Source organism: Diospyros lotus, chromosome 10 (assembly GCF_014633365.1).
Source record: "Diospyros lotus cultivar Yz01 chromosome 10, ASM1463336v1, whole genome shotgun sequence".
Classification (NCBI taxonomy): domain Eukaryota; kingdom Viridiplantae; phylum Streptophyta; class Magnoliopsida; order Ericales; family Ebenaceae; genus Diospyros; species Diospyros lotus.
The window spans coordinates 35,764,131-35,782,223 of record NC_068347.1 but is presented as its reverse complement, the minus strand read 5'-3'; the positions used below and the strand labels follow the sequence as shown (position 1 = coordinate 35,782,223).

General features: G+C 35.6%; 2 protein-coding genes across 2 annotated transcripts; both read left to right on the top strand.

The window, feature by feature from the left end:
• The first annotated feature begins 315 nt into the window (after positions 1-315).
• LOC127810814 (uncharacterized) lies at positions 316-11,502 on the top strand. The gene is made up of 13 exons (XM_052350367.1): positions 316-949; positions 2,155-3,108; positions 3,498-3,598; positions 3,741-3,855; positions 4,712-4,789; positions 4,876-4,968; positions 5,485-5,568; positions 6,530-6,628; positions 8,938-9,000; positions 9,203-9,233; positions 10,025-10,071; positions 10,545-10,603; positions 11,102-11,502. The coding sequence occupies exons 1-13, from the start codon at positions 893-895 to the stop codon at positions 11,334-11,336; spliced, it is 2,016 nt and encodes a 671-aa protein (XP_052206327.1). The 5' UTR covers positions 316-892; the 3' UTR covers positions 11,337-11,502.
• A 1,131-nt stretch (positions 11,503-12,633) lies between these two features.
• On the top strand, positions 12,634-15,971 carry LOC127811411 (uncharacterized). The gene is made up of 5 exons (XM_052351256.1): positions 12,634-12,833; positions 14,383-14,426; positions 14,522-14,601; positions 15,163-15,271; positions 15,468-15,971. The coding sequence occupies exons 1-5, from the start codon at positions 12,703-12,705 to the stop codon at positions 15,509-15,511; spliced, it is 408 nt and encodes a 135-aa protein (XP_052207216.1). The 5' UTR covers positions 12,634-12,702; the 3' UTR covers positions 15,512-15,971.
• Positions 15,972-18,093: the final 2,122 nt, after the last annotated feature.

Sequence of the window (18,093 nt, the reverse complement as noted above, 5' to 3'; positions counted from 1 at the left end):
TTTCTAATAAAATTTGTTTTGTTGTCTACATTGAATTTAAAGATATTTCTAACGAAATTCGTTTTATTACCTGCGTCCAGTTTGTCCAATGCAAAAATGCAGGAGTGAATCCCTTCTAATTTTGGCAGCGTCAAACAAACAACGTAACAATTTTGTGCTCCTCATTCAAATGAATATGTTATGGTGCCACGAACTAGCTAGTGACATTAGTGTGTCTCAGAAGCGCAGAAAACTTTCTCCCAAGGGAGAGACAGACCCAAGACTGTCCCCACCCACTCTCCTCCCCACAGCCATACATACGCATGCCCTCATAATAATAAATCGAGAGGAAAATAAGAGGCGGAGACGAAGGCAAGGGATTCATTCATTCGGCAAGCCGCGCGATTGATTCCCCGATTCCCAATCACCATACCTCTATCTGCTTTATCATTGGATGATAATTTTCTTCACAATATCCAAAACCAAAACCTCCCCTTCCCCTGAATTTTATATTCCCATCGAAACCACTCTGTCTTGTCTGTCTGTCTGAGTTGCTCGTTCTCTTCCTCATACAGTTTCTTCCTTTCAGCTTCCAAAAAGTTTGATGTGTTTATGCAGTCGCAGGGTGGTGCCTGCCTGCCTGCCTGGATGACACCTATTCCTGGAACCGATTTTAGAACGAACTAACTTCGATGAATTGCTTTCTTTCTTTCCTTCTTTTTGTTCCCGAATTTCTTCCATTGTGAGTGGAGTGTCTATAGAATCTTGGTGGCTGGGTTCCACTGAGGTCAATCCTTTTCAATACGTTGCTTACACTCGACAAAAAAGCACAATTAAAATGAGAGTTCAGTGAACAAGGAAAAGAGAGTCCACGGAAACTGGTTACCCAGTACAAAAATTTATCTCTGGTTGCATGACAACGATGCCTGTTTGCTCAGCTACCACCAGCTGTTGCTCCTTTCATTCGCAGGTGAGAATGTTTGCTTGCTTGACTATCATTTTCTTTAATCAATGCTTTGCTTTACTACAAATCGGCAGCAGTCGCCCTCTTACTGTTCGTTTCCCCCTTTTTTAATTCCTATTGCATAAAGTACGTTCCTGCTTCTGGATTAAATTCTATAAGCAATGCAGCCTATCTTTAACCGTATATATTGGACCGTGCTACATATGAAGGTTCATGTGAAGTTTAATAGGTTTATTTGCACAACTAATTGGGTGTGTGTTAGACATCTAATCGTATAATTCTCAACTCTGTCCAGTGGTCTGCACTGATTCTCAATGTGTTGATGGATAGACGCGTATATACCCGTTAGCAGGCATTTGTACCTGTAGAGAATAACATACATTTAGGCTCATAATTTGTTTTGGATCAACAGTAAGAGAGAGAATTGGTATCTCATATATCTCCAGCATAACAGCCTCCTATAGTTCATTTTACAGTCTCCTGTGTTCAGCAGGGAATAAACAGCTGGGAGCAATAGTCAGCTGCTAAGATCCAAACCGAGTTACTGGATAGATGTAGGCACATGCAGAGACGTGGCAATCACGATGATAATTGCCAGATTCTAGTTTAATCAAGGAAATTATCCTTTCGAGATCTGGAGAATTATTTCTGTGATTAACTATTGTCCTTTCTTGATTGATTTCCAAATGTTTAAACAATGAATAAGCTCTTTCCAAGGTAAAAGAAACGAAAAAAGAAACAGAAAAAAAGATACAGCTTATTCTTTATTTTAGTTGTCATTTACTTGACTATTGAAATCACAGTATAGCATCCTTCATAAAACAAATGTAGGGCTTGTGGGGAGGAGGGACTGGCTTCCCTAAGGTAACATTAGTTCGATAACGGATTCTAACAGCTAGATTTTGATGCTTTAATCTTAGAGGGCATGCATGTAAAGGTCAGATCTATAACTTCATTCCTTATGTCTGTCTTGTAACTCCTTAAATCCATTTTATTTCTGAAAGAGCAGAAGGCAGTTTAACTGAGAATCACATTTATGGTGACTTCTGCAAGAGTTCATTCTCTTCAAGATTTTCATGTAAAGGCATCTAACAATATTTCTTTTTACATTTTTGATGATTTGGTTTATAACATTTGTTACATTAGCACTTTACTGTATGGATAAATGATGTAAAAATTTGTTCATGTATATGAAACTATCGATCTTACAGATTTGTTTACATGGAGGATCGCGACCATTGTCCTTGCATAGGAAGGCATCTGACTTTAGATGCGTTTTGGAAGCAAGGGAGATTTTGGGCTTGTCAAGTGGAAACCATCTTCAGGCATTTTCTTTAAGGGCAGAAGCTGCCACATCGTTCTGCTCTAATTCTATTGATGGCGGAGAACAATCAGGATTCATGGGTTTCACTACCACAACCCCCTGCCCGAACAAATTAGCTGATGTTAAATATGAATTCATCAATGCCTCAAGTAATTCAACGGGTGGAATGAATGTGCCATACTATGTAGAAATGGGAAATCAGGAGATTGTAGCAAGTTCCACTGCGTCTGCTGGGGATCAAGAACTGATGGGCTTCACAGATCAATTAACTGAAAATACAAATATCTTACCAGAGCCTGTGGGCCCTCAAACTACAACTACAGATGTTATTCCAGATGATCCTGCTGCTTTATCTGATTCATTGGCCATGGATAATGCTTCTTTGTCCACTGTGAAAACAAATATTGAGGAAGTTTTTTCTGGGATTAATGGGTCTATTAATTCTTCAGTCAGTAAGGGAGAAAGTGCTCTGAGAAACTCAATTGGTGGGGTTACTTCATCCTTAGAAGCTGCTTTAAGCAGCGCTAAAGATGCAGTTGATAAGATTGTTGGTAAAGTTAACTCTTCTGTTGATCAAATGGGAGAATTAACAGCTAATAAATTGACAGGATTCTCTACTAACTTGAAAGAATCCTCAAGTAAAGTGGGTATGGTTATTGTTGATGTCTTGAGGCATGCAATTGTTCAAATTGAGAATTCTCTGAATCAGGGAATCACAAACTGTATTTATGCTTATGGATCCGCAAAGAATTTGCTTCCTCCAGATGCTCAGAATGTGCTAAATTTGACTGAAGAAAGGGTAATTAAAATCTTAAGTCCAGTTGGGACAGCTTTCCAACAGGTAACTTTAATTCATTTTCATTTACAAAGCATATATCAATACATGAGATCCATTCATTGATTCATACTTATCTCAAAATCCTTAAGGTAGGAAATCACCCTTGAGCGTGTGTTGGTTTGTCTGGTTAATTGTTGTAAATGATAGGAATTCTTGAGGAAAAGAAAAAGTCTTTGATGAAATTAAATTTGAAAATGGTAAATGTATTTCTTGGATCTTTTCTTGTTGGGTGTATGTGTTTTTTGGTCTCCCATGGAGGTATCCTAAACTTTCTTTGCACTTGAGGAGTTCTTAATGCGGAAATATTGGAAGCCAGCACCTGGTTTACTTCTACTACATTAAGATTTCCATCTCATGACTCTTTATTCTGATATTTCATGTGCTGTAAGAAGATCTACATTGTTTTGGAGGGATTGGAGAAAAATATTGGTTTGGACCCGAGTGATCCAGTTGTCCCCTTTGTTCTTTTTATTGGAACGTCAGCCACTTTGTGGTATGGCATTTCTTTATTCTTCTACTTCTTTTCTATTGTTTTTGGTGTTGAGAGAGTGTGCATGCCAGAGCAAGGTTGGAAAAACTGTTTGCCCCCCAAATAAGTCGTATGGAAAATGTTACTGTTTATCAGATCTGTGCAGGGGTTCTTTTTGGCTTTTTACTTACGGTGGATATGCGGGTGATTTATCTCCTAAATCAACTTTGGAGCTCTTAAGAGGAAAGGAGAATGCTGTGCTTATTGACGTCCGGCCCGAGGCAAGATACTGTTAATTTTTCTAGCCTTTTCTTTTGTGGAATGCTTGCTCTCTTGATATGTGATACTTCTTTGGTTTGGGCTAAATTATTATATTCCCTATTATTTCACCATTATTGTCTTTTGATTTTTGGACTTTGTATCATTTTTATTTGTGTTTTCAAAGTTTCCATGGGTCAACTATATAAACTTTAGACCTCCATCCATGTCTATCTATGGGCATATCCTCTGTAAGGCCATCATGTTCCTATGTCATGTTTAAAGGTTTTCCACAAAGCATCCTTTGGTCTTCCTCCTCATGTTTGCCACAACTTCCCCCATTTCATCCACTCACCATATCCTTTGTAAGGCCATTATCCTATGTCATGTTTAAGGGTTTTCCATCAAGTTTTCTTAGTCTTCCTCCCCATCTTTGCTACAAACTTTCTTCATTTCATCCACTTGTCTCACAGGGTGTCCATCAGTCTTCTGCTCACTTGTTCTAACCATTTTAATTGTGATTCCTGCTTCCTATATTAAATAGGCACCACTTCCGCCTTATTGTGTATGCTCTAATTTTTTATTTAATCATTTCTTGTATGCCTATGCATACTTTGTAACATTCTCATCTTAACTACACTCTTATTTTTCACAATATTGGCACAGAATTGCCTGACATTCCCTATGATGAAAGATGCTGTAAAACTTTTCAAGTTTAAACATGCAATTCTGTTTTGATACCTTCTTCCGTCCAAACCAGAAAATGTTCCTCGTCATTACATTTCTGAAGATCTAATCCTCTGAACTATAACCAAAAAGGAAGGAAATTCAGATCATCTAACCGTCAATGGTCGTTGTCTGGGCTTTGTATTTGTGAAGTTTCTCAGGGAAAGAGATGGCATCCCTGATTTTCGACGAGCAGCTCGGTTTCGATACCAGAGTATAACATTACCTGAGGTTGGTTATCACAATCAAAACATTTATCGCTAATTTCTTTTATTTGAACATTTCTTTCATTACTTCCTTCCTATTTCACTTTTCAGGTTAATAGTTCTTTACGGAATTTAGTGAAGAGTGGAAAAGACCTTGAAGATTTGTTGATTGCTGCTGTCATACGAAACTTGAAGATTATTCAAGTGCGTATGGTTGTGTTTGCATATGACTGCGTACCCTACATGTTTTAGCAGTTCCAAGGAAGCCAAGTAAAGTGCATGATATAAGATATTATTTTTTATTATTGTGTTCTTGGACCCCCAAGACTGAAAAGTTCAACAAATTTCCACACCTGTCCTGTCTTTTTATGTTTCCTATTACTCATTCACTAAAAACCAATTCGTCTTTAATTTAATTTATTTTTTACCTTTTGCTTTAGTTTTTCCATAAAGTGAGAAAATATGAATTAATACCACTAGGTAATATTTTGTCAAATTAATATTCCTTGAGTTTTTTGTTTTATTAATTTGGCTATCATGCATATAAGTTAAAAGCCTGGAATAGGATATGATGGTTAAACTGATAAAATGTGTAAGATCTATGTTGTACTGCTCCACCAGAATTAAGGTTGAAACTTGTGCCTTCCAGTGACATTTTTCCTTGTTTGAATCAAAATTTTAAGAAAATGGTTTAGTGTAATGTTTTTCTTCTACCTATAGGACAGGTCCAAGGTCATAGTTATGGATGCTGATGGTTCTTGCTCCAAGGGCATAGCAAGATCACTCAGGAAACTCGGGGTTAAGGCAAGTATAGTTCAAAGCTCATTGTCATTAACTATATTTTCCGTGAATAGACTAAGCTTAGAAGTAAATTAATCCTGAATTAAGAAAAGAGTGAATGATGTAAAGCAAGCTTACCGATCATGAAATTTAAAATACTTTGCATGGACAAGTTTTGGATCTATTTACCAAACCAGTTATTAGTTTGGGTTTCAGAAATTCAACAATTGTGGTGATACTGAAGCTAGTTGCCACTTGTTTCTTTATTGGGACAAGACTTTGAAATCTTTTTAAGGTTTGAAGGAAACATTAACATCTCCAATGATTTTGGAATTTATCTATATTTGCTTTTCAGTTTTGCTTAAGGCTCATTCCCCCTTTACAACTTGTCATATAAGATTGTGTTTTGATGGCCTTGACTGTAACCTTTCATGAACTGTAATTCTGGTAGAACTAAAATCATTTTGGAATTTCTTACTTCCACTTAGATTGGATCTTTATAAGCTTTTTTTTTTTTTTTTAATAAAATGTGTAAATTGTAAGCTTATAGTTTTGTATTTTCCCTTTACAGAATAAAACAATGTTCATTATCTATTTAATGGATAATAAACAATATGGTGTACTCTTAGCCAAAAAGAAAAATACAGTGATAAATAAAACACAAGAAATAGAAAAAGATAACACATCTGTCTGATTGAAGTAAAAGTTTTTAACACTGGATTGTACTTTTACATTCTTAAGTATTTTCTAGATGGGTATACCCAACATGGATCTCAATAGGACAATGCCAAGTGAGGTGGTTGCTTAGTTTTCTGGCATGGGATAATAAAATCCAGAACATTCAAATGGAATAAAATGGATGGGACACAGGGATTGGATTGAATTGTTGGGTCATACAAGAAAATTTTCCAACTTATTTTCCTTATTTGGCATTTCATAACAGATGATATTAATTTAGATTTTTTTTTTTTTTGGCCTTCAATAGCAACCATACCTGGTTCAGGGTGGCTTTCGGTCTTGGGCCAATGAATGTCTTCGGATTAAGAAGCTGAAACCGGAGACAGCACTTACCATACTCAACGAGGTACAACACACTGCTCTTGTTTTTATTTTCTTTTTTCTTCCAAGTTGTAATCTTGTTCACATTCTCTCTCCCTGTTAATCATGATTTTTTGGTTGCCTTCTATCACATGCTTGTGAGTTATCTCTGCATTTGAGATCTTTTTACTGTACTTCCTTGATTTCATTGGTGAAGTACACTGTACCTCTAAAGTTTTCAAAGCAAGGTGTAACACTCTTCAACCCAGTTGTTGGAAAGGTTTTGTATGCTACTAATAAATTACTTCCTTTATGTCAAATTCTTTAGCATTCTTAAGGGGACTGACAAAGTTTCACACTGGCAGTCAATTAAATGACGTGTCCCTCCTCTTTTAGCTACTGTCAAGTCGGGACAAGATTTAACTAATTAATGTACATTAAACCTATTATTAGTATCAACTGCTACCTATAACCTTAACCAATTTTGGTTGGACTAGGCTCTATAACTTGAATAGAAAGTGTATATTTGTAAGTTGAAGGGAATTTTTTCTTGAATATCTTTTATAGTGGGGTTTCAGGGTTTTGTATACCTCCATAGAGCTATTTCTAGATTTTGTACATACAGTGTAGCAATAGTGTGTATAATGCTTTGGAGTTTGGAGTTTGTATAAAGATGGAATCCCCTTGGATACCATTTCTCCAGATAAAAATTTTATCAACAAAAAGACCTAGTGGCACAGTCAAGTTTATAATGAGCTTATAGGAAGATAATGATGATTAATGAACTTATAGTTATTGGTATTACAATTACCATGCCAAAGCTCTCTACTCCTGCAATGCTTTTCTAGTGTTCCTCCCTTATCTTATTTCCTTTTTAACTTCCGCACTCATCTTCTCTGCTCTTCTAGGCTTTTTTATTTTTTATTTTTTATTTTTCTTGAATGGGAAGCACTCCCTTGTCTTCATTTTTTCCTTTTCTCTATTGTTGCATCCCACCTGCATTCTCTTTTTACATTTTTCTTCTTTATTATGTTAGTCTATCTCTTTCTTCTCTATATTGTTCTCATTGATGTATGGGGGTGGTTATCTAGTTCTTTCCCCCACAATGTTTCTGTTGCATGAGAGCCTATGTCGACCTTTAGAGAAATAAAACTGCTGCAACATCTAGTAAAACTTGATAACTGATATCTATTTTTTACTAGATAACTGATATCTATTTTGATATGGCACTTATAAAAAGATAAAGCTTGTTTGATAGTTGACATATCAAGCGCAAATATTGTCATGAATATCTCAAATAATATTGGTGCAGTTTTCATGGTGTTGTTAGGGGATTTAGTGAATCTATTCTGCTGATATTATACCACACTATTAAGTTGTCAAATTTTAGAGAATATCCGTGCTTTTAGGCTTATATGAAGGCCAAATAGCAGGATTATTCTCGTAAAGAAAATTAGTTGTCGAGCACGAATAAAGTGAGAATATTGGAATAGCTTTGTGTCACTGTCTTCTGCTCTTCCTGCTGCTTCGTCATTTTCCAGCTACTCCTTATTTCATCTATTTCTCCTCTTTTTATGATTTTGTACTCGTCTTGTTTTTCTACGCTGTTCACACCTTCTCTACATTCTTCTGCTATCTGTGTCTTTTTCTGCTCATATCTTTATTCCTTTGCCTCTCTCCTTGTCCTCTTTATCAGAGGCCATCCCACTCTTTCTTTTGAGTGTAACCTATTTAAAAAGTGTTACTTGAGGCTATTGACGTACCACATAAGTTAACTAGAATGTTCCATTAGACATTTGAAAGTTTGTTCTGGTGATCAAGATGTATTTACTTGCACATTAAAGGTGAACTAAATATGAAACTGATGACTGTTACACCTTAAAGGTGAACTAATAGTCACAGAAATTATTTAAAGCACAAGCCACTAAACAAGATATAGAAAACACCAAGTGAGTGCTCCTATGGGCTATATATACAGTAGAAAAAAATGAGGAAATAATTTTGTTAAGATTTCACCAGCCTTCAATAAAACAAGCTCCACTCATGTAGAATATACCACCAGGAGTAAGCTTGTTCTAATTTTAACTTCAAGCCCCATGCTTTGTTCAAACTAAATCTATGAAAAAAAGAAGTTTCTATATGACAGGCTAGGTCACTACTCTCATGTATATTTGTTCAACCATCATTACCCGGGAGATTTATTTCATTGCTATATCTGATATTCTTCAGCCTTCAATGAAACATGGTTTGATTGTCAGTTTGAGTTAAATATTATATATACTTGGTCATCACTTTGATTTGATTAATGGTTGTCCAAAGTCTCAATTATATGCTAATGCAAATTTGGGATATCAGGAAGCTGAAGCGATTTTAGAAGATATCAAGCCTACTCCAGTAAAAGTCCTTGGTTATGGGGTGGTAAGACTCATTTTACTGTGTTCTTTTTGTGTTTTACCTGTAGGGTTTCTTGCAGAATGTACCAACAATAGATGTGCAGAGTCAATATTTTCTTTCTTCAATAGTTTCATTTTGTGTATAACTATCTCCTACTATCATGTGGTAACATATTTTCAGTTCCATTTACATGTAATGTTAATTAACATGACTTCTCCATCCACAGGGTTCAGTTGCAGCATTATACGCAATACTAGGTATGCATATTTTCTTCTCTTGTAACTGAAAATCAAGTCTACTTTTACTAGGAAGCAATCAAATTGATCTTTGATATGTGCATATATGGTTAAAGGGTGTCTCTAGTGCATGAGGCTTCCCACTTTATGAGGGTCGTGGGAGGGTCATTTCTACACAACCTTACTAAGGCACCTTATGGAAAGATATCGAGATAAAAAAAGGATTTACATATAATGTTTATGGATTTAGAAAAAGTTCATTGACAAACTTCTAGAGAAGTCTTGTGGAGGGTCTTACAAAAGAAAGGAGTCTGAATTGCTTATATGCAGGTTATTGAAGACATGTATCAGGGAGCAGAAACACATGTCAGAACATGTGAAAGGGATACTAAAGCTTTCTCAATTATAATTCTATTAAATCAAGGATTTGCATTAAGACATAATTGTTTTGTCCTAGTAATGTATGAACTCACTAAACATATCCAGGCAGAGGTGTCTTGCTATATGCTATTTGCAGATGATATTGCCTTGGTTGATGAGACAAAAAAAGTGAATACTAAGCTCGAGAAATAGAGGAATCCTATAGAATCTAGAGGTCTTAAGTTGAGAAGATTGAAAACCAAATATGTGGATGATGTTATGATAAAACTTGAACTTTAAGATCAAATTATCTCAAGAAAAGATCATTCAGACATTTTTTGGATCAATCATCCAAAAAAATTGACAGTTATGGGGATGTTACTCATGGTTCATAGGCTCATTATCTAATGCTTGTTCCTTTTAACTGGGCATGCCTTTTTTTTTGGTTTCAGAGTGGGAGACGACACTACAACTTATTGGCATTATTGGTCTTGGTCAGGTAACAATTAAAAATTTCTGTAGAGGATATTAGACAAACTCTAAATGTTGTCCTTTGTGTTTAATACTACTTAGAAACATGCTTTCTCACGACCTGCCACAAGTTTCTTTTATTCCTATTACATTTTGATAACAAGTAAACTTTCCACCTGACAAAAAGTGTTATACTGTACATTGCCTGGCAGGAAAAATAGAACCTATTCGTTAAACAAGCAATCTAATGGATATGTTGATCTTGAGTTGTAATAATCCAATCAAAGTTGTCTGTCAAATTTACTCTTTCTACTGTCAGTATAATGTAAATATAAATAGTGACTAGAGATGAAAGGGGCAATCATCAGATTTGCATTTCCTATTTACCTGGCAATGCTTTATGATTTCGTGTTCCTGGTTGAAGAGATAAGCAAAATATCCTTTTCCTTAGTTTTTTATGCCTGTTATTCCATAGTTTCTTGTATTTGTGACTTTCCCCAGACTATATATCGGAGGATTGCTTCTTATGAGGATGCTGGAGATTTCAAGAAAGATGTGAGGTAAAACCATGTAGCACTTTGTTGTGAATGTGCTAAAGAAAGAATGATTTGGGTTTTCATTTTATTTTGGTAGCTCTCTTGTCACATATATGGTGGTCATGCGGAATCAGAAAGTTCCTACAAATATGATCTTTAGGCCACGAGCACAATTACCTTCATTATGAATTTCTTCTCCCAAATAATGCTTTTATCTTCTTTTGGGTAGTCATGTCATGACTAGGTGATCGTGGTGAAAAAAAATTACGCCGGGAACTATATTCCCAAGGATGTTATTCAACATCTCAGTGGTCCCTGTATTATTCGTGCATCATTGACAAGATGAGCCTGAGGCAGAATGTGATGCATTATAGAAGTCGGAACTAGCAAGCAGAATATGATTAAGTAGTTGAACGACATGGATAGGAATATATATAGGATTCTGTGTATCGTACGTGCTTCTCTGTTCCGCTTAAATTCTGACAGTGCTGATGAATTGCCAATTTATGCTGTCGTGCGTAGGCTATTGCTGGCTCCTGTTAGACTGGGAGGTCGGGCGATTTCATGGGCTGCTGGGAAATTAGAAACCAACGGCATCAGACTGCCAACATCACCATCTTCTTCAGATGTTCAGAACCGGGTGTTGCAGGCCGCTGCAAAACACGAGTCTCAACCGTCTGATGGTGAAGAAGACCAAGATTTGACTTCCCAGTTACCAGCTTCTGTCGGTGAGAGCATGGATGTGTCTGAAGCGTAGTTTCATATTTACTTTGCAGTCAGTTTGTTTATGTTCTAGTTGAGCTGCTTGTTTTTGACAGCAAGAGAGAGAGATGGGTTGAGGAGTACAAGGGTTAAGACTGTAGATTAATCAACACTTGCTTACATTCCATGAATAACATCCTTGTGGAGACTGTTTTCTTTTCCATGGTAAAGCACTGCCAGACAGACGCATGGTTTGTGAAGAATCTAATTTTGAGCAGCTCTGGCTGCTGCAGCCAACATGTGGAAGTGCTTTGCCCATCCAATTGCTAATATTATGCCATACATTCATGAGCTCTAACCCAAAGACGCCTTAAATTGAAGTGGCAAACAATAATTACAAATATTTTTGAATTCCACAGGGAAATGAATTTGGCCTTTAGCCAAGTTTTTGTCTAAAATTTTTAGGGTATCTTAATTAAAGACGCTATACAACTGCTAGCGAGTACTAATTATAGCACATTGATAATGTAAAGAACAATTTAAGAATGCAGTACAAAAAAAGATAATACATGGTACTAATATGTCATATTGATAATTTTGCGTGAATTGAAGATAAAGAATATTAATTTTTACATAAATGTGAGTTAAGAATAAGTTAATTATGACTTAAAAATAAAGTATCATCTTATTTTTTTTTATAGGACTCGTTTCAAAATAAAAGAAGAGTAATATCCCAAGCATATTATAATATTAAGAGAGAGAACTAGCAGTAAAATGAATGAAAAGAAATATAAATAATAAAGTAGTGTTTGTTAATCAAAATATAGATCGAAAAAAATGAGATATAAAAAGTATTCTAAATAAAAGTATTTTTCATTATATTCGTCAAATTCATCTGAAGACTTTTAAAAAAAAAGTTACGTGACATATTATTTAGATTTTTTAAATAAACTTATCTTTCTTATTTGAATAAATTTATTTTAATTTTTATAAATAAAAAAAATAATACATATGTCATTTAGTGTATTTTAAAAAAATTAACAAGAAATATATATATATTATTTATTTATTTGAGAGAAAGGATAAAAGAAAATGAGAATAAAATAAAAGGACATTAAAAGAAGAAATGATTATTAATATTTTTTTTGACGTAAAGATAGTGTGTTAAATTCAGGTAACAATAAATTTAATTTTTTTAAAAATTATTGAGATTAATGTTGTTAAAAGCATTATTAAGTATTTTTTTTAATCTATTTTTATAAAAATAAAAATTTAGAGAAAAACAGATCAAAATCGTCTCCATTAATTTTTATTTCATTTTATTGGTGTTATCTTTGCACGTCAATGTAAAGTCGTAGACTTTTCAAATAACTCGCGGAGAAACCTAGCCCACCCTCTCTGGACTGGAGCAAAGAGGGAAAATGATGGCTCTGAAGCTCAGCCCCATCGCCTTCCACTTCCGGTCTCAGAAGCTTCCTTCTTTTGCCCTTCCACAAATGGCCAGCCTCGCATCTCCCAAGTTTGTTATGCCTTCCACCCTCTCTGCCTCCAAGTGAGTAACTTCTCTTTCTTCATTTTCACTTTCTGTACATGGGTTCTCTTCTCCTTTGAATATCTGACATGGGTTTATTAGTTTTACAATACCTCTGAATTTTCTTCCCTCTGAGACGGTTGAATTTTTGTGCTTCTGTTTTTATTTCGATGTTATTTTGTTTATTTATGCTTCCCTGAGATGCCTTTTCGTCTTACCGATTGTTTGGGATTCTCTCTGGTCTCTTCCCGCTTGCGCCAATGCAAACTGAAACTTTTGGTAATTCTCATTTCTTTTGCATGGTAGAGAGGGTATACGATTGTCCCTGTCATTTTCTTACGCATGTTAATCGTCAATGCGTCTTTACAACCTTTTGCAAAGGTAGATTTTCAATCTGAAAATCATCATGTATTGTTTTTTCTGTAAATAAATCATCATGTATTTGTAGTTATCAGCATTGTGTTTGGTTTTGCTTCTTCAAATTGGTGGGTGGTTTTTTTTTTTCCTTTTTTTTTTTATGATTATTCAATTGCGTATTCAATTTATCCACACAATTTGAGTTCACTCAAATTTATTTGATGCTACGCTTTCTCTTTTCTGAAACTTTATCTTTTCCGGTATTTTCTTAGCTTGTTTCCTGATTTTTGCCTCCTCTTTAATTTGCACTTCTTTTAATGGACAAATTATAAGAAAAATCCTGATCACATAAAATACTTGCAGTTCTCCACTTTAATCATCTCACCTTGATTCTGTGAGTAACATCGTCCATAATCTCCCCATCTTTATGAACAATTGGTCCGAGATATTGAAATTGATCTTTTTGGAATAAATTGATCTCCAAGTTTAATATTGTCAACACTTGTATTTTTACTGAATTTACATTCTAAATACTTAGTTTCTGACCTGCGTAATTTAAAACCTTTGGACTGTAAGAAGTTTCTCCATAATTTATGTTTATTATTCACACTTTTTTCTGTTTTATCCACCAAGACTATATTATCTACGAATGATATATACCAAATTGATCCTTCTTGGATGTGTTTTGTGATTTTGTCCATAACAAGAGCTAAAAGGTAAGGTCTCATTGTTGATCCTTGATGTAATCTAATTGAATTGGGAAAGCCTCTGTATCTCCTTTAGAAATAGGTGGTTCACTTAGTAACCTTGACACTTTGCTGGTATTGGTAGAATGGAGAGCGGGGAAAAGGGGAAGGGAGGGAAGACGGTAGTGAGGAATTTGTTTCCCCACCAACTATTGATAAGAAGAAAAGGAGGATTGCTTTCTGCCCTTCCAAAAATGAGAGGAATTGAATGGAGAAATTCTCCTTCAAAAATAGTTTTTTCTCTTGCAGTAATGCAAAAGAATGACAACTATTCCTTCCTACCATCCCTTCTGTCTTTGTATCCTCTGAGTGAACTGAGGATAAGATTGATAATATATTCTCCCATATTTTGATGAAACTGCACTTTGAGAGTAGTTGAGGATGCATGCCATGCTCTTCACTTCCAAAACCTTTTCATCGAATTTGTCCATCCATTGTGTAATATTGTTGAAATCTCTATCTTGCAGGGCATGCCCAAAAATGTTATTTGCTGTTTGTGCTTTGTCATCAGGTCCAAAAAGCAGTCATTTTCTCATTTCCATTTATTAACTTCTAAGTGGTATTGCTGAATGTCTTTTTTTATCCAACCACTTAAATTTGGTATAGAAATTGCTGGAATCTCAACTTCTGAATTTGAAGATTTTTCAGTTACTACAAGTGGTACCGGCAAGACCAATGAACTAAAGGTATGACAATCTTTGGTTGTAGAGTATAAATAGCTTGTTTATGGGATTATGCAATGTTCATCATCGTTACAAGCCTTAATCTCACTAGATGGGGTCGTCTGCTACAAAGATTTCTAGCTCTCCAGTTGTCTATATTCTTGATGATATCTTTTGTAAAGCTATTATATCTTGTGGCAGTTTTATTTGATCTTAGTCTAACTCTTTTCCTTATACTCTTCTATTCCATCCGTGATTCGATTTTTCCTCATAGATGCATCTATCGATTATCTTCTGATATGTTGAAATCATCTTTTTCATAGATCCAAATGTTCTCCTTTTAGTTGCACTCATATTTTTCCATGTTGGTAGTTAATTGTAACGCCGTTTTAGCTTTGAAAGAATTTACAGTTGCATAAATACTTGAAGCACTTCACCTGTCTGATCTGCCTTGATTTTGTGGGTGATTATGCACAATGTTATGGGTTAGAAACCTAGTAACATGTTGAAATATATCACAATTCTTACATATTCTTAGCTTTCTTTCAGCTTTAATTAGCGCTATTTGATAAACTTCTATGTCAGGTAAGCATAGAGGTATCTGGTGCCAAAACTCGAGTGATTTTTGATGATGTGTTCAGCAAAATGGTTGCTGATGCTCAGCCAATTCCAGGCTTTCGAAGAGTAAAAGGAGGTGAAATTGTGAAACATTAAATTATTTTCTGAAACTAATGAAGACATCTTTAATTCATTAAGTTGATCATTTGATTATTTAGTTATGCACCGTCTGTTTTCCTCTGCTTTTCCTGTGTCAACTATGCTCATGACACATTTTTTTATATCTTCTGTTGGGATTTCTTTATCACCGGCATCCAACTTGGAGCCAACAGGCAAAACACCCAATGTAAGTTCTTTTAACTCTAATTTTCACTAGCATTCAATTCATTGAGCTCTTATACTATTTTGTGTAAGTTGAAAATGGCTAGTAATCTACTGCATTTCTGTGGATGACATGATATCCACTTTATAGTGAAAGAAAGTTGGGCAAGTCATACAATGGTGGTGCATGTTGTATCATGCTTGTGTGAAAAAGGTATTTGGAAAATCATATGGATCCTAGGAGTATTTATGCCTCACTAGTAGTGCCAATATCTCAAGTTTGATTTTGTTGAAAATAATCCTAGAATAAAAAGATAAAGCCGGACAAAGGGAAAAGGAATTCAAAGATGCAACGAAGATAAGAAGATAGAGTAGAAGATATATCTGAAAATAAAGGAGTTTGAATTACTCCAAATCTGTTATTGTATTTTAATTTTAAATGTCCTAATCTTTAGCTAAGAGATAAGAAGTATAGCTGTATTTAAAGTAGTCTTGTATCCTAGAAGAGGTAGAATAGTTTCTGTGCATTCGAGTTCTTTTTCAATCAGAAATCCAAGTCTGAAATTGTTCATGGTATCAGAGCTTGGTTCTCAATAATCAGCACACCAACTTTTCTCAAGATGGCCGACTCCTCAACCACAAGTGCAACCTCCAATATCGGTCCTACAACCTCTCGATCGATTCTTCCAACCCCTTCTCCCTCTCCCTTCTCGTTAGATCACCATACTCTGCAAATCACACAATATAAACTTAATGAGACCAATTTTCGAGAATGGTCTCAGTCGGTTATGTTGGTGAGGAAAGGCAAAGGAAAAATGGGGTATCTCACAGGAGTAATACCTCAGCCAGATCTTGAAACTACTGAGCATGAAGCGTGGGATGCTGAAAACTCTATAGTGATGGCTTGGCTCATCAATTCTATGGAGCCAAAGATAGGACAAACCTATTTATTCTACAAGACAACAAAGGACGTATGGGATGCTATCCAGAGCCTATATTCAGACATGGAGAACACAACACAATGCTTTGAGGTGCGATTAGTCTTCAGAACCACCCGCCAAGGTAACTATTCGGTGACTGAATACTATAATATTCTATTTGAATTATGGCAAGAAAAGGATCTGTTTTATGATATACAATGGGAGTGTACAAAGGATGGAGTAAAATATGTTAAGATTGTGGAGAAAGAGCGGGTATTTGATTTCCTACATGGATTAAATCCGGACTTAGATGAAGTCTGCAGAAGGCTCCTAGGGATGAAACCCTTTCCCTCCATCAAAGAGGCCTTTGCTGAGGTTAGGAGGGAGGAAAGTCGGAAAAAAGTCATTTTAAACACAGCTCCTGAGGTCAATAATCAGGATAGAGCAGCACTTACAGCCTTGAAGCAAAGGATAGTAACACCTTGAGGAGATCATACAAAAGACCGAACTTGGTGTGATCACTGCAAAAGACCTTACCATACTAAAGAAACCTGCTGGAAAATACACGGGAAGCCTGCTAATTGGGAGGGAAGAAATCGGAATCAGAAGAGGCCACAAGCAGCTTATGCAGTGGATGTAGAAGAAGGTAAGAGTTTTACCTTAACCTCTAATCAATTGGAGGTTTTGCAGCGGGTTTTTAAACAAACAGGGGTTACAGAACCCTCCAATTCTGAGGAAGTAATGAATCCAACCACCTCCCAAGTGACACAAGGTAAGAGTTATAATTGCTATCTCTCTAAGTTACTAAATGGGAATGATTGGATTGTTGATACGGGGGCCTCTGACCATATGATCGGATCCATGTGTGGCATGGTGGATTACAAACGTTGTGATAGGAATATAAAGGTGATTATGGCAGATGGTACAATATCGTATGTTGAAGGGAAAGGTTCGGTATACTTAAATGATTTATGGCTAAAATCTGTCTTATATGTGCCCTCTTTAAGATGTAACCTGCTATCTATCAGCAAAGTCACTAGAGATATGAACTGCAAAGTAATTTTTTCTCCTACTCAACGTGTATTTCAGGACCTAATTTTGGGGAGGATGATTGGCAATGCTGAGGAGAGAGAGGGCCTTTACTATGTGAAAGGACTAGCTATTGCTTCTGTTCTTATTCCTAGGTTACAAAATTCCTTTGTTTCTTCTGCTATTTCAGATTCTAATATTCACTTATGGCATAAGAGATTAGGCCACCCGAATTTTCGTTATTTAAAGCTTTTGTATCCTCGTTTATTTAGCAATAAAATTAGCGATTCTTTCAACTGTGAACAATGTATTCTTGCTAAACAAACTAAATCTTCACATCCTATTCATGCCTATAAACCAACCAAACCTTTCTACATAATCCATAGTGATGTATGGGGACCAACTAGGGTACCAAATTTGACTAACACTCGCTGGTTTGTCACCTTCATTGATAACCATACCAAGGTATTTTGGATATTCTTGATGAAGGAAAAATCTGAAGTTTACACAGTTTTAAGAAAATTTCATCAAATGGTCCGTAAATTATTTCACACATCCATCCATATTCTTCGATCGGATAATGGAAAATAATGCTTCTCATCCGAGTTTGAGACATATCTAAGTGATAATGGTATTTTTTCACCAAAGCACATGTCCCTATAATCTCCAACAGAATGGTGTGGCAGAA

Coding starts and splice junctions, on each gene's coding strand:
- LOC127810814 (XM_052350367.1), top strand. CDS start 893: ATGACAACGATGCCTGTTTGCTCAGCTACCACCAGCTGTTGCTCCTTT. Junction 950..2,154: donor GTTGCTCCTTTCATTCGCAG/GTGAGAATGTTT, acceptor TCGATCTTACAG/ATTTGTTTACATGGAGGATC. Junction 4,790..4,875: donor AGAGTATAACATTACCTGAG/GTTGGTTATCAC, acceptor TTCACTTTTCAG/GTTAATAGTTCTTTACGGAA.
- LOC127811411 (XM_052351256.1), top strand. CDS start 12,703: ATGATGGCTCTGAAGCTCAGCCCCATCGCCTTCCACTTCCGGTCTCAG. Junction 14,427..14,521: donor TGTTTGTGCTTTGTCATCAG/GTCCAAAAAGCA, acceptor AATTTGGTATAG/AAATTGCTGGAATCTCAACT. Junction 14,602..15,162: donor GCAAGACCAATGAACTAAAG/GTATGACAATCT, acceptor CTTCTATGTCAG/GTAAGCATAGAGGTATCTGG.